The sequence below is a fragment of the Ctenopharyngodon idella genome, chromosome 22 (genome assembly GCF_019924925.1).
Source record: "Ctenopharyngodon idella isolate HZGC_01 chromosome 22, HZGC01, whole genome shotgun sequence".
NCBI lineage: Eukaryota > Metazoa > Chordata > Actinopteri > Cypriniformes > Xenocyprididae > Ctenopharyngodon > Ctenopharyngodon idella.
In genome coordinates this window covers 21,055,019-21,072,285 of record NC_067241.1, presented here as the reverse complement: position 1 = coordinate 21,072,285, position 17,267 = coordinate 21,055,019, and the positions used below count along the sequence as shown (strand labels likewise).

The 17,267-nt window shown below is 36.2% G+C and overlaps 1 protein-coding gene across 16 annotated transcripts in view; it reads left to right on the top strand.

Moving 5' to 3' along the window:
- eya4 (EYA transcriptional coactivator and phosphatase 4) overlaps positions 1–17,267 on the top strand; it is a 40,521-nt gene that overhangs the window by 7,224 nt on the left and 16,030 nt on the right. For 6 of the 16 annotated variants that reach the window (XM_051879344.1, XM_051879342.1, XM_051879341.1 and 3 more), the window contains exons 3-9: positions 9,197–9,246; positions 11,389–11,564; positions 13,933–14,016; positions 14,212–14,289; positions 15,513–15,579; positions 15,751–15,893; positions 16,069–16,212. In XM_051879344.1, the coding sequence (XP_051735304.1) occupies positions 9,197–9,246; positions 11,389–11,564; positions 13,933–14,016; positions 14,212–14,289; positions 15,513–15,579; positions 15,751–15,893; positions 16,069–16,212 (742 nt within the window). The remainder of the gene's footprint in view (positions 1–9,196; positions 9,247–11,388; positions 11,565–13,932; positions 14,017–14,211; positions 14,290–15,512; positions 15,580–15,750; positions 15,894–16,068; positions 16,213–17,267) is intronic. The other 10 variants (XM_051879349.1, XM_051879354.1, XM_051879348.1 and 7 more) reach the window with 5 other exon arrangements.

The following is a 17,267-nucleotide window of genomic DNA, read 5'->3' as shown; positions in this document are numbered from 1 at the left end:
GAATGCTGAAAAATCTGAATCATGGTTTCCACAAACATATAAAGAATCACAACTGTTTTCTACATTGATAATAATAGGAAATGGTTTTTTGAGCAGCAAATTAGCATATCAGAATGATTTCTGAAGGATCATGTGACACTGAAGACTGGAGTAATGATGCTGAAAATTCAGCTTTACATTTTTCACAGGAATTAAAGTGATAGTTCACCCAAAAATGAAAATTATCCCATGATTTACTCACCCTCAAGCCATCCTAGTTGTATATGACTATCTTCTTTCAGACGAACACAATCGGAGATATATTTATATTTATCCTGGCTCTTCCAAGCTATATAATGGCAGTGAATGAGGGGCCAGATTTTGAAGCCAAAAAAGTGCATCCATCCATCGTAAAAGTAATCCATATGGCTCCAGGGGGTTAATAAAGGCCTTCTGAAGCGAAACGATGGGTTTTTGTAAGAAAAATATCCATATTTAAAACTTTATAATCTAAAACAACTAGCGCAAGCTTGGACGCCTCTCACGGTTTAAACAAATAGGGCTGTGCAACAAACTCAAGCTCCTCTTTTCTTATATCGAAATCCTCCAACATTTTTCTTTAAAATTTCTTGTTTTAGACTTCTAATTTGTGGCCAGAGTTTTGTTTTGCTCTATCCTTTGCGCTTCCGCGTTTGTCATTATGTCATGCGTCGGGTCAGCGGTTACTCTTCTGCCGCAAATCAATGCATACAGCCATCTGCAGGAAGCTAGTTATTATAGTTAATAAAGTATATTTGGGATATGTTTTTACAAAAATGGATATTTTTTTACAAAAACCCTTCGCTTCAGAAGGCCTTTATTAACCCCTCGGGGCTGTGTGGAGTACTTTTACGATGGATGGATGCACTTTTTTGGGCTTCAAATCAAAATATAATTTAAAATATATCTCCGATTGTGTTCGTCTGAAAGAAGATAGTCATATACACCTAGGATGGCTTGAGGGTGAGTAAATCATTGATAATTTTAATTTTTGGATGAATTAACCCTTTAATTACATTTTAAAATATATCATAGAAAACAGCTATTTTAAATTGTAATAATCAATTGATTAAATTTGGTGAGCATAAGAGACTTCTTTCAAAAACATTATTAAAAAAATCTTACTGACTCCAAACTTTTGAACACTTGGCCCTTTAGTTTGAGGAAGAAAAAAGAAAAAGAAAAAGAAGAATTGATAGAAATAAACATAAAATGGAAATTTATTGGCAGTCATTGTAATGTTTTTATTTAGGATCCTTTTGGATCTTGTATTTTAATATAAGTGTTATGTATTCAAGTACTGGCATTGAGTTTGATGAGACTAAATTGTATCCAGTCTCATTTGAATCAGTACAAGCTGTCAAAACAAGCTGTGAGTTTGAGCAGACTGTATCGTTCCTGAAGCTGTGCATACCAGTAATGGTTATAGATTGTTTTTATAGTCACATAGAATCACTGATGATAATTCTCCTCTTGATCTTGACAACTGGATTAAGTTGTGGAGTATAATGGCACTATGATGGTCCTTGTGTGCAGTTTTGGGTTGAGTCTAGCTGACAGCTTTGGGTCCAGCCTGAGCACATTATTTAACAAGCACGTCGACATCTGGGAAGCAATTCATCATTTAATTAAATGCTCCTGAAACCTGGCCTTTCGTTAATGAGATTAATTTAAATAATTAACGAAAAGCTGACACAAGCACAAGAACTCATGAATAATTAAGCAGCATTTTTTCTGCTGCAATCAGAGGGGAAGGGAGCACTTTAATGCTAGAGTGCTTTTTTATATAAAGTTTCAGCTCATTTCTTAAGATGATACACACACTACAATGCGCATGTATGGAGACTTGTGTGTGTGTGTGTGTGTAAACACTCTGGTTGCTGTACAAAGATATGTGAATCAGTGAGCCAGTGGAAGGGAAAGATGTAGTTGCACACAAGATCATACACATACGCACACATATTCATTCAAAGCTGCGAAGGTGTGTCTGTCTATAGGGCTTGGCCTGGTGTCCAGTTTCCCTCTGACCCCTTTCCCCTGGCGGAATATACCATTCATACACTAGGTTGACATGGAAACAGAGCAGTCTAACGTATGGGCCGGTGCCGTAACTGGTAATTTTAGTGGATCTGACTGATCAAAAACATATTTGTTCCTAAATGTTGCTACATGACTGACTATGACTAAATAAATAAATAATAAAATAAAGAAATGTTCTTGCAGCCCTATGATTATGGTTAAAACTGTGACGACCATTTATTTATTGGGGCTGTCAATTGTTTTATAGTTATTGTGTTAACACATTCATTTTATGCAATTACAATTTTTTGGTTATATTATGCTGGCTGGTGTGACTTATACTGATGTCTAATGGTGGCAATGTAGCATCATGCTAAAATTTGCAGTTGCTGAGGACACTCACACTATTCAGCCATTATTTATTTATTTCTGTGACCTGAAAGTGTTCATTAACAGGAGGTTACAACATAAAGTTAGTCGTATTTGGCTGGTCATGTGACCTCAATATGTCTGCCCCCATGAAGTGACCCGCTTCATGCACAATAAAACCGCTTTTAGTAAGTTTGGATACACTTATGTTAGTGTTTTACACATACTTTTGTATGTAAAAAAAATTATATGCAAAAAATTCTAGTTTTAATTACTAAATTAAAAGTACACTATAGCCACGTTTCATCCACAGGAACTTTCCCCAGGAACTAGGGACTTTGGGGTGGTACTCGGTGTGTTTTGACTGCAGGGACCAGGGTCTAAATGAAGTTCTGGGTGAAAATTTTCGCCTCAGAGGCCCTGTCCCAAATGGCACCCTAAACACTCACGGCCTTCCTACGAATCCGCACTTTCGTGACGTAACGTTGCTTTGACTGTCGGGAAGAAGTCTGCCGCGGAGCTCGCACCAGTGCCAGCAGAAGTGCGCATCAAGGGCGCATATCGGCCGCAAACGGGGTGCTCGTAAAATTGACAAATGGGACTCCCTTCGGTCTTGTGGACCTAACGGACACGCGCATGCGGTAGCCATTGTAAGTCCACAAGACCGAAAGTGCATAGAAGTGTGCCATTTGGGACAGGGCCAGAAAGGGAGGTAGTACTTTCTCAAAGATCAGGAACTTTTGGGGGTGGGACTTTGGCTCTGAACATGCTGATTGGTTGAGTTCATGCAGCATTTTGATTGGTTGACTCTACGCAGCATTTTATTTCAGCCACCATGTTGAAAAGTCTGTTGCGGTGCATGCAGTAAGAGTTGTTTGCTATTCGAATCAACAATGGTGTTTAAAAAATACGACCGATGGGCCGACGACGAGGTTCAGGGTTTATTAAGCTTATATGCGGAGGACAAAATCTAGCTGGAACTGGAAAGTCGCGCTCAGTCCTACGTCACCGGACTAATTTGTCTAATCTTCACGGTACTTTAGACCTCGATAGAATTGCAAACAGCAACGTGTCTGGGGGGAAAAAGTTCCTGGGACAAATTGTTTTGGGTAATTTCGGTGGAAACGTGGCTTATGTAACTTCTGTCCCTCTACTGCATGTGTTTTGCAGAAGAACATTGTTTTTATTGTGCTTCGGCTCTGCGTGACTTTGGTTCTTTCTCATAACTAAAAAGAGAGAGAGAGAGATTATCCTACTGCTCATAAAACATTCCATCTAAACTGGTTATATCTCTTAAGCCTAGTAGTAAAAGTTCTCAAGCTGACTGGCTGAAGACGTTACCATAGTTATACCCATTAATAGACACAGTACTTCCTTGAAAATAAATTCCAGAAAAGCTACAACAATGCATGATGAAATGACCCTTCACAATAGATGATGCTTTACAACTCTGTTAGAGAGCTACATATGGCAATTTATATGTTCAATAAAATATCTTACTCACCTGTTAAGTAAAAAAAAGCTTCTCTTTTACAACATTTCAGATCCCTCAGTTCTCGCCATCTCTTAAAAGCCAAGCCAATGTTGATTCTTGTTTTATTATAAGCTCCGTCTTGTTCTCTTTTTGCAAGCAGAAGCTCATCTGTTCGGCATTCCCCAGAGGTTCGAGATTTAGCGCGCTCCATGTCAACCTTTCTCGCTAACTAACCTATGTCACTCCAACACCATACACGCGTCAAAGTAGGCGGAGCAACTTTTCTCTATTTACGGACATGACGAGACACGTACGGACGAGTGACGTATGTACGCAATTTCCCGTGAAAACCTTCCCATCAGGTCTAAAATATAAACATTTATAATAGGCTTACCAGAGTGAATCAGGGTAAGACAAGAACACATTTTGGAAAAAGGATTGATGATATATTGACTCAATATTTAAATTTTGTTAATTTTTGAACAAAAAAAAGTTATATGTACTTTGTAAATTATATGTGCATAGAATAACTAATTTCTTTAACTGCTATTTTATAATATTTTAGTATTTTATTGCATGCACTACCTTATTAAATTTTGACAGTACTTACATAAACTTTATAAGATTGATCTTGTTGGCATGATTTTATCAATTTTAGAACATGGATGTTGAATGGGCTGGTTCAGAGGAACAGGTTTTGCATTTGTGTGTGTGTGTGCTCATTCTAATTTTAGATTCTATTTCTAATTTTCAGTGTCCTCAGGGAGTTTGAATGTTCTCAAAAATTATAACAACATAAGCCACTGTCACCTGATCGAAATACCCTGAAAAACACATATGTTGTGTGTGCGCGCACCTGCAGCCCTTTGCCCTGTCACACACTCTGTTCTTTTCTATTTCCTTTTTCTTCCTCTGTCTTCCTCTCTCTATTGCCTTCCCCTACCTTTAGAGAAGAGTGTTTCAGGGAGGGGACACATGAGATAATCTTACACCTCCCAGGGGCATATGCTGAAATGTGTGTGTGTGTGTGTTGGGGGGCGGAGGGGTGGGGGGCACAGGTAACAATGTATTTTACATGAAAGGAAGAGTATAAAGTTACAGCGCTGATAACCATAATACTGAAAGCACAAAAAAGAACAAGAAAAGGGGGACTGTTTTCTGTGTGTTGGTGTGTGTGAAGCCTCTGTACCCATAAGCAGGTCTGGAATCTGCATATAGAACACAGCAGAAACACCCATTGCATGTTTGTTTATTAAATCTTTTGGCTATGTTTATTACCTTTGGATATATGTCAGGTGCTTAAAAAAATACAAAATCAGAACTTTGTTTGTATGTGAACTGTTTCGCCTGCCAAAAAACACCTGGTTGTCAGTATGTTAGCTGGTTTCCTGGTTTGCCTGATTATGGTGGTCTGTTGGATGATTTTAAAGGGATCTTGGCCACATTTCACCTGGTCAGGCTCTGAAGACCATCTTCACCCAGCTCAACACAGTAATGTTTTGCACCATCTGGCAAAAATAGTTATATTATAGCTGTTAAATTTCCAGCTGCAAATTTTTACAAAAAAGAAAAAAAGTGAAAAAAAACTGTGAAAGCATGTAGACTGATTTTTATATGAAGGACTCGGGTCGTTTTTGCCAGGAAAATCAAAAAATGTGACATTTGCACACGTTCCCGAGATGCTCTCTTCCATTGAATGACACATGAAATGAATGCTTGTACAATGTTCAGGAAAAAAAGAGCCAAAAGTGCCATGCCAAAAATGCCAAAAGAGCCATTCTGTAATGTAATGTCAATGTATCATGCAAAGAAAATGGATTAATTCAAACTATAGTCTCACATAGTCAGGTATATGTAGTCTATAGTCTCAAATATACTCTCGAGCTGTCATAATTTTAATTACCTCATCTGTCGATATAATGCCAGTGAATTGCAGAGCTGGTGCAAACATATCCACATCGCAATGATCAGATGCTTTCTTAACTGCTGCTTTCTCACTGCTGTCATTTTTGTTGTGTGCGCACAGCAGATATTCACATATTGATCTAAATGTCGCTCTCAGCAGTGTGGACGGTGTCAAGGTGTTTGTTAAAGGAATAGTTTACTTTCATATAAAATGTTCCTGATAATTTACTCACCCCCATGTCATCCAAGATGTTCATGTCTTTCTTTCTTCAGTCGAAAAGAAATGAAGGTTTTTGATGAAAACATTCCAGGATTATTCTCCTTATAGTGGACTTCAATGGTCTCCAAACGGTTGAAGGTCAAAATTATAGTTTCAGTGCAGCTTCAAAGGGCTTTAAACGATACCAGACGAGGAATAAGGGTCTTATCTAGCGAAACGATCGGTCATTTTCTAAAAAAATACAACTGTATATGCTTTATAAACAAATGATCGCCTTCCAAGTGCTTCAAAACCGCACTTTCGTAGGACATACAGCGTAAGCTTTTTGAAGAATACGAAAGTACGGTTTTGGCGGAAGCACTTGGAAGGCGATCATTTGTTTATATAAAGCATATATATTTACTTTTTTTTTTTAAATGACCGATCGTTTTACTAGATAAGCCTCTTATTCTTGGTCTGGTATCATTTAAAGCCCTTTGAAGCTGCACTGAAACTGTAATTTTGACCTTCAACCGTTTGGAGGCCATTGAAGTCCACTATAAGGAGAATAATCCTGGAATGTTTTCATCAAAAACCTTCATTTCTTTTCGACTGAAGAAAGAAAGACATGAACATCTTGGATGACATAGGGGTGAGTAAATTATCAGGAAAATTTTATATGAAAGTGAACTAATCCTTTAACGGCTGGCTGCAGTTCACTTAACGGCCACCGGTGTCGCTATTAACAAGGGTTTCTGAATTCTACGTACAGTATAGGCCGTTTAATTGTTGAGTACTCTAAGACCAGCTTGAACCAGTCAAGACCAGCAAACCAGCTTAGGCTGACTTAAGATGACATTTTCTAGTTGCTTTTCGAACCGACTGCCAAAGAATTACAAATTTCACTTCATAAATCTATAAACGGTGTACATTTAAACAGTCTTAGATCATTGTTCACCAGCAGGCCTCATTGGGAGCTGGATCTTGCTGGGCTGCTCTCAAATGCTCTATTAACTGCTCTAAAAGCACAGATGCTGCTGGACAAGGAAGTAGTTACAGTCAGAGAGAGATTTACAGTAGGCTTAGAGCTCTGTACGATTGACCGATCACCTGCTGTCCCTGAATGTGTCAGGCTAATTTGAGGAGACCATATTGGGTGTGTCCATACTCAGCACAAATAAGAACCCAGAACCAGAGAGATGAGCCTAAACCACAGGCATTTTTTCTGAGAGGAGCCTTAATGCTCCAAGGTCATCTGTCCAATAGCACATGTATAGCTTATACAATAGCGTTCAAAAGCTGGATCAGTAAGATTTCTTTTTTTCTGAATTTTTTTTCCCAGAAAACAGGCATTAAATTGATCCAAAGTGACAGTAAAGACAAAAGATTTTTTTTTAAATGCCATACTTTTGAACTTTCCATTCATTACACAATCCTGAAACAAATGTATCATGGTTTCCACAAAAATATGAAGCAGAACAACTGTTTTCAACATTGATAATAATCAGAAATGTTTCTTGAGCACCAAATCAGCATATTAGACTGTTTTCTGAAGGATCATGTGACACTGAAGACTGGAGTAATGATGCTGAAAACTCAGCTTTGCCATCACAGGAATGAATTCATTTTAAAAGTAGAAAACAGTTATTTGAAATTGAAATAATATTTCACAATATTACTGTTTTTACTACATTTTTGACTGCCTTGGTGAGCAAAAGAAACTTCTTTCAAAAACATAAACACCAACCCCAAACTTTTCAATAGTAGTGTTTGTGTGAACATGAGTTGGTTCCACACGGCAAACATTCTCCCCAAAACCACACGCTACATCTGACACACACATGTATATACTTGCATGTGCTCTCACAGGTCCATATGTGTGTTTTCAATTAAGACCCAGATGACTACGAGCAGTTTTGGGAGGGGTGAACAGTGTAAATTGATTGTGAGAAGTTTATAGACTTGTGGCACTCTTTGATCCTTCCTTTTGTTTTACAGTACACTGTGTTTACATATTCATATACATATTCAAATGTGAAATGTGAAAAAAAATATGCATGAATTGAAGTTTCTGTATGAATATAGGAATAATGCACTGTTTTGGTTGGTGACCTTGTCAGTAAGAAAGAAAGAAAGAAACTGAGCAGATATGGAGAGAGTTGGTCACAAGGACAAATTCAAAGAAGGTAGTTGCAGTCGTGGTTTTATTAACTCAGGACTGAGTAATATTGAGCGTGACAGAGAGTAAGAACCAAGATAAACTGCCAGAATGGGAAAGAATGTATTTTATGTGTGTGTAAGAGAGAGAAAGGCAGAGTGAGACTTGCTATGTACATTACTGAAGAGTTAGAGAATGCTGTAAGCTCGTAATATTGAATGAAACTAATGTGTCAAATATGGTACATTCACATGGTGTTTTAGATTGACAACCGTATTTATTAACAGGCGTGATTATCATCATCCTTTCAGATATGTGTTCTGTCTGTGGTATTTCCTCCTCCGCCCAAACACTCTGTTTTCTGAAAGAGGTTGATAGCCCTAACATTAATGTTCAATATCCATGAAGCATACACATATGTCATATGTACAATACCATTCAGAAGTTTGGGGTTGGTTTTTTTTTTTAATGTTATTAAAAAAAGTCTAAATTTATTTGATCAAAAATACAGTAAAAACATTAATATTGTGAAATATTATTACTATATCTTTTAATATATTTTAAAATGTAATTTATTCCTGTGATGCAAAGCTGTATTTTCAGCATCATTACTCCAGTGTTGAGTGTCACATGATCCTTCAGAAAACAGTCTAATATGCTGATTTGCTGCTCAAAAAAAAAAAAAAATCCTGTTATTATCAATGTTGGAAACAGTTGTTCTGCTTAATATTTTGGTGAAAACGGTGATACGTTTTTGTCAGGATAATTTTTTATGAATAGAAAGTTTCAATTTTTTTGAAACATTACTTAAAAGAAGGGAAAAAAATCTCACTGACCCCAAACTTCACCTCATATTGTGATATTCGTTTTTGTTATTCATATTCACCTCATTCATCTGCAAATATTCATGCTCAAATGGCAACAGTAGCTTCAAAAATCATGGACAGTGAGGTCATCACATTGAGCCACATAGCTGAATGATCACTCCAGACTGGGAAAAAACAACTGAATGAGAAACTATCAGCATCAATCGTCTCCTCTGGTCTTTCCACAGGTGAAGAAATTGACCACTGATTCCCATGCTCCAGACCCAGTAGACAACAGGTAAGGTGAACACACTTTCACACACATACTCTCCACCGAAATCCATTTAGGGGCTTATTTATGAGTGCCAATGACGGTGGACTGTGGGAGCGAGTGGTTGTGTACACATAAAGGCAGTGGGAGAGATAAAGAGAGAGGGATGTTAAAGTCATTGCGTGTGAGTGGGTGTAAAGCAGACAGCTTCACCTGGTTAAAACATGACTGTCTTATTGTGCGTGTTAGAGCACTGTGTACTTTGGGATTCATTCAGAAATTTTATGCAGATGTTTATGCCATAAACGTCTGAGTAGCAGCTCTGTTTTTATCTCTGATTGCCATTACATTATTATAAGAGCTGTTTTTGTACATGTGTCCTTTGGATTAAAGTGTCTGCTAAACGCTCCAATACAAAACTATTTGATTTTTTTTTTTTTTTTTTTTTTTTTTAACTTCTTGTATAGTTTAGACCTTATATTAAGGTGAACGGATGGATTGATGGATACATGGAATATTTGTATTTAAAAATATCACATTACAGGGACTATTTAAGTAAATTGCTAAAAAAAAAAAAATGTAATCAAATGGTAAAAAAGAAAGCGTATGTGCACTTAAACATATGTTGGCCATGTATTATATACATTTTAACCTAAAATCCTGTTGGATATGGAATTGTAATTTGCCATCCTTATTATAAATAACATTGAAACGATTTTGCATATTAAAAATATCTCATCAAAATGCCAAAAATATTTCTTATTGGTCATGAAATTGTCATTTGCATTGTTTTTATTAAAAATCTATATTTTAGTCCTCATGACATTGAGAATATTAAGCAGTTTTTCATATTAGTGTTAAACGGCGCAGGTAGTTGTGTCACTCTGTGCCTGTAACAACTTGTGATTTTGTTCCTCCATATTTATGTGGGTGGCTTAATGTGAAGAATATTCCATATTTGTGTTGCTACATGGAATTCTGGGGGGGAAAAAATAGATTTTAGATAAACACGACCTAGATAAACTGCTTTCCAGGTTTCTGAGGTAAAACCTTATATGAGCACAAGTTGGGACAGATGTTTTCTTTAGCAGATGGTTTGACACATGAGCGAGTGTCATATTATCATTCTTACAATGCCAAAGCCAGTTTTTGCTCACATTTTCTGCTTGGTGAGCGTTACAGTCATTTTGGGGTCAGGAAGATTTTATTTTTAATTTTTTTTTAAGAAATTAGTACTTTTATTTTGCAAGGATGCATCAAATTGATCAAAAGTGACAGTAAAAACATGTATGATGTTACAAAATATTTCTTTTAAATAGGCTAAATGCTATACTTTGTTCATCAAATAATCCTGAAAAACAAAAATAAGCAGATACTGTTTTCAACATTATAATAATAAATGTTTCTTGAGCACCAAATCAGCATCATCAGCAAGGATCATGTGACACTGAAGACTTGAGTAATATGCTGAAAATTCAGCTTTGCCATCACAGGTATAAATTGCATTTTAAAATATATTAAAATAGAAAACAGCTATTTTAAATTGTAATAATATTTCCCACTATTACTGTTTTACTGTATTTTTGGTCAAGTAAATGCAGCCTTGATGAGCATAAGAGACAAAAACCATAACAAAATCTTACCAACCCTAAATTTTCGAATGGTGCACTCTAAAAAACAACAACCCACGTTGGGTTGAAAATGGACAACCCCAACGACTGGATTGTTTTAACCCACCGGTTGGGTTAAATGTTTGCCCAACGTGCTGGCCAGTTTTATTTAACCCAACTATTATTTAAAAATTACTATATAGCTGGCTTAAAATGAACCCAAAAGGCTGGAAATTAAATCAGACACATAATTACAACAATAATAATCAAAAGGTGAACATTTATTAATTTATTAAACTTATTAATAGGCCTAAATGTTCATTTATTAAACATATTAATAAATGTTCATTTCCAACGGACTTTGGGTTCATTTTAAGCGAGCAATACAGTAATTTTTAAACAAAGTTGAGTAAAAAAAAAAAAAAAAAAAGTAACCCAACAGTTTAGGCAAACATTTAACCCAACTGCTGGGTTTGTCCATTTTCAACCCAATTTTGTTTATTTTTAACCCAGCATTTTTAGTGTATATGTAATTAAGAGTTACGTTTGTCTGTCACAGGGCCTTGGAGATGCAGGAACTAACAGACCCCCAGCACTCTGTTAACAGTGGCAGTGACAGCACATCCAAACTGGACAAGAACATCCTCAGCAACAACATCACGACCAATGGAACCGGAGGTATGAAAGAACGTCAAATCAAAGAGAAAGAAAGAAAAAAAGAAAGAAATTTCCAACGTACGTGAGTGAGCGAGCGACATATTAGCTGATAAATAGGGTCTTTCAACCAGTACAGGAAATCAGCTTCATTGCCGTACACTCCGTGTTCATCGCTGTGGAGTTTCTAGCTATAATTGAAAGCAGGGTTCAGTCCTGGTGTGTGATGTCCAGATTGCAAGGATAAAGTGTTTTTTGTTCTGGTGGTTTTGGTACCGTCCAGAGCGGGTTTGTGGATTAGTGGCGATGTTGTGTGCTGAGATGCTCTAAGCTCACACTAACCTCAAAGGTCAAACGCTGCATACAGGCCTAATTAAAATAAAAGAAAGTGTATGAGCGTCTTTGTGCTGAAACTTTTCCCAGCACTTCTCCGTGCGTGTTTCAGCAAGAGCCTGGTGCGCGGAAAACTATTTCCTGCGTTTAAACTCTCATTTTCTCTCTGATGTCAACACGCTCTCGCTTGCTTTTCTCTCCACGAGGAAAACGCTGAACAAACGTTTTAAGAGAGGACGTTAGGCAAACATACACAAGGCTAAATAGACTCTCAACACCCTAGCAAGTGAGCGTTTGATGTATGGCTATGACTGTGCGATACACAAGAGAGGTAGTAAAGTTTAGGAACCCTAGAGAGAGAGAGTGTGTGTGTGTGTGTGTGTGTGTGTGTGTGTGTGTTGTGTGTGTGAGCTCATCTGTTTTTGACATGTAGTCGGAATAAAACAATAGCAAAAGACAGAGAGAGTAAAAAGAAGCAGAACTCAGTAAATCATTTAGATTAGAGCTCAGCTAATGATTTTAACAGCTTGACACACACACATTCACACACACTCTGGGATTGAGCTTCTGCCAAAACAACGACATATTCAACATTCTCCTCTGTCTACCTCATCAGCTCACAGCCTAGACTGAATCCCTCCATGCGCGCACACACACACGCACACGCAAACCGCCCACACAACCACCCACTCGCACACACACACACACACACACACATCCCAACATGAATCCCACTGCCAATGAAGCCTCATTTATCTTACTTTAGAGGACTTTCGCTGTCTCTCTGGCAAACACACACACACACACACTGATTCAAAATGTGTTTTTTTTCTGCAAGTGCGACTTTGACAGAACTGTCATAAACTCAGTGGTTTTGGAAACCTTACATGATTTATATGAACTCTTTCTTATTTGAATGTTAAATGTTTGTTTGAAAAGAAGTGCATTTCTTTATAATGGAATTCAATGGGAATTTATCAACTTTTCACTTTTCAATAATGATTGTATTCTTTACTATTTGTAAAATGTTATCAGTTCCTATTCAAAAAATTCCTATTCATAAATTATGGTGTGGCAAATTTTTAAATTATTCAATGGCCCCAAAATGTATTTTTTGGACACTTAAGTCACACTTAAAATGAATGAATTTCCATTTGTAAACAAATTATGCTGCTATAAACATCTGTTTTCTGAACCATGTTTTGCAATTACTTTTAACCAACAAAGTAAATGTTACATTTTAGTTAATGCATGAAGTCAGTTCACATGGGTGTCCTAACAGAGTAACCACAGATGGAGTTCATCATATTAACTATGAACATTATTTACGTTTGATAGTATCCAAATACTTTTTGTATTAATTTTGAACACTTTTGACTATTATTTTATCATTTAAAACCTAACAAATGCCTATTGTTTTGCTCGAAAAGTGTGCTTTAAAATAAAAATATTTCAAGTATTTCTTTTAAAAATGCTTGAAATAATACAAATTATATTTCATAGTATTATTATATATTAATATAAAATATATTATAATATAAATTATATATATAATTATATTATATTATATTATATATATTATATTATATTATTCAATTGAATAATATAATATATTATATATATTTATATTTAATATTTATAATATTATTATATATTAATATTATATTTAACTATTAACTATATTTATTTATTCTTTTTTCTTTTTTTTTCTTTTTCTTTTTTTTTACAAAAATCTTTAAAATAAAAGCAGTCTAATGACATTATCCTCCAGTTTCACAGACAAGGCTTAATCTAGTCCTGGACTAAAATGCATATTTGAGCTGTTTTAAATGAAAGTAACTTGTACTGACATATCTTAAAATATATCAGTGCCATTGTTTTGTCTCAAGATGCACACCAGTAATGTTTTTTTTCTAGGGCACGTTCATAAGAGCTACTTTAGATGCCCTTATTAAACTAAGGCCTAATCCTGGCTTAGTCTAAGCCCTGTCTGTGAAACCGGGCCTATATGTTTTAAGTGTGACTTAAGTGTCCAAATAGTTATTGGGGTAACTGTATTAATAATATTAAACAATAACTGGGTAACAGTCCACTATACATCTGACTCCGCCCCTAGGAGAGAACATGACAATTCTAAACACGGCTGATTGGCTGCTGGGCTGCAGTACCCCGCCCACTGCCCCAAGTATGAAGAACGATGGTATACTGCATGTGTTTGTGGAGTGTACATACAGTATATGATAGCACGTGTGTGAGTGTTTGGGTGCAGTGCTTTGGAGGCTCTTGATATTTTTTAAATCTAAAAGAAAGTGTTGCTTCACTACTTTGTCGTGCTGAATGGAGTTTGACAGCTGACAGGATTTCTCATATCTTTCTTGGTCTCCCTCTCTTTAAGTTAAGTCCGAGCCTCTGAACAGCAGTGAGGCTGTGAGCTCGGCGGGAGACACTGGGCTGGACACCTACACTGGGTCAGGTAAGACATCCACACACACACACACACACACACACACACACACACACACACACACACACACACACACTCACTCTCACACTCTCTCACACACACTGCATTCAGAATGCCTGCTGTAATCCCGCTTGGGAAGTTGCTGAAAGCTCTGAGCCCTCAATCTTTGTACTGCCCTTGAGCTAACGTCATCAGAGCCACAAACTCTTTATTTAGATCAATGTGCTCACACACACACACACACACGCATACACACACACACACACTCTCAGAGACTGAGAAACCCTCTGTCCATGCGCTCCCCTGCAGAGAAGGTTGAGGCCCTTGCTTGAGCTGACAGTGGAGTGTGATGTCTCTATAGAGAAGACAACTGCATGTTCGTTTATATGCTCTGCAGAAACGTTGTCTTATTTTCCAGTAAAAATATCCAAATATTTTTAAGACAAGATTTATTAGGTAAGCAAAAGCAAGAATGTAAGACCTGTTTTCAGAGAATATAAATACCAAGTAATCTTTTTTCTTGTTTTAAGTATATATTTATATATCAATTGGTAATAAACAAATGAGGTATACATTAATATATATTTTAAACCTTTTAAGAGAATATAAAAAGTATATCTGTATAGAAATTATATATCAAGAGAATATATCTATAACTTCAGTGTATTCTCTAAAATCAAGTCTTATCTTTTTAGAAATTTTGTTTAGACAATAAGGCAAAAATATTGAGTGGGATTGGGAAATACTTCAGCTCAGGAAGGGAATGATGTCAAGCAAACGGCAAAAATTGTTTTTGATTTTTGCACCTCAAGGAGAAGAGGAAGAGAGAGGGAAGGCAGGAGGAAGAAAAGAGGTCATTCTTTGATGTAGAAAGAAGATTTTTGAGAAAATAGTTCCTGTTTTTTTTTTTTTTTTTTTTTCTGCTGTTTGTTAAATTGAATCCAGCTGGTGAGAAAGACTGTGAGCTGTCAATCAAAACTGTGAGCTGCGTGTGTGTGTTTGGATTTGAATTGAAGGCTCTTGGCAAATTCTCTCTAAGTGGAACAAGTCCAGCACGCGTTTCATTTTATGGTTGTGATATGTAATAAATTACATATTTAGTCCAACGACAACTGACGTGCGGTACTGACTGCGGATATATCTCAGTAAACTATGTGTGTGCCAATTTTCATGTAAGAAATATTTTCTCTCTACCAGATTTCTTAACACAATTGCATTTCTTTTCTGTGTAGTTATAAGCAGCAGTGGATTCAGCCCCCGGCCGGCTCACCAGTATTCACCTCCTCTCTACCCCTCAAAGTAAGACACCTTCAGATTTTAACTTATATATGTACACAGAAAAACATCAAACCATCTTCTCTGGGTCAGCACAGTGATGAACAAGACAAATTAACAATGGCACTTGATGTCAAAACGGCTTGATCTACTCAAATGAAAGCTGAATGTTTTGATTTTGTGTTTGATTGGCAGGCCTTACCCCCATATCCTGTCTACTCCCGTGGCTCCTCCCATGTCTGCCTACACGGGCCAATCACAGTTCAGTAGCATGCAGCAGTCGACAGTTTACACGCCCTACTCTCAAACTACTCCACCCTACAGCCTCTCTACCTACGGTAGATCCTTTACTATTGTTTACAAGCTGATGGATGACATATATATGCATGTTGTTTATTCTGTTTGCGATTGTGTGATCATGATAACATAGTGTAGAATATGCGAGTCATGTGAAAAGGCCTTTAGTATCAATCCAGTTTGATTCCAGTCCACTCTCTTGATCTTGAACTACAGATTTGGGGGTGATGTTACCAGGCATAAAGACAGAAGGAGGGTTGTCACAGACCCAATCAACCCTCCAATCAGGGCTCAGCTACAGCCCTGGCTTTACCACCCCTCAGCCCGGACAGACAGCCTACTCACCCTATCAGATGCCAGGTGATTATGCATATTATATATTTATGAAACAAGGTACAAGAGACTGTAACTATATTAATAATATTGCACCACCTCAAATGCTGATTTACTTTTATAAAATGGTAAATAAAGAAAAACTAAGGACACAAATTTCCATCAAAATTATTTTAGTAAGCAAACTCATTGCCATCCTTGTGCTAGAAGATAGTTGTTATGTAACAAAAATAATGATATAAGATCATCTAATGATTCACTATGTGTACTGTGCATTTTTTGGCCTGTCCTTGTCAGAATTAAATATTTAAAGGAGCTAATGTAAAAATGTTGTCATTACTTACATTATATATTTATTATTTACTCAAGGCACATAAAAGTAGACATTGTTGGAGAATCTTCATGCAGCTCTTGCCAAACAAGTAACCAGAAGCTGTAAAGATTTAATAAAAAAAACATAAAAATAATCTATACAACTTGTGCAATATATCCCAAGTCTTTTGAAACCATATGAATGCATCTAGCTCAAACATATGTAACTAAATGCAGCATACTATTTTAAATTCTGGACGTAATTATCAGGGTTATTATCATTAACTAAAATTAAAATTATTATTAATACTTTTGTTAGTTGAAATAAAGCTCAAATAAAAATATTAGACAAAAAACTAAATTAAATAAATTTAATTTGAAGCATTAAAATTACTGGAAAAAAAATACTGTAAATAAATAAAAACTAAAACTGAAATAAAAAAAATTAAACGAAATAAAAAAAGACAAAAGCATATAACAAAATGACTAAATAATTAAAATTCAAATGGAAAATATAAAAATAAAATCTAATTCAAAATATTCATTAAAACTATAATATTATATAACTAAATACTAAAATAACACTGGTGATAATCAGTGAGAAATGTGTTAAATTTCAGCCTGTTTCTCACACAAAACTATTACATCACTTCAGAAGGTTTGGAATATTGTGCACAAGTCTTATGTACGACTTTTATTATGCTTTTTCGGTCCTTTTTGATGCTTGACAGCTGTTGGTCCCTATAAACTGTGGTTGTATGGCTAGAGCT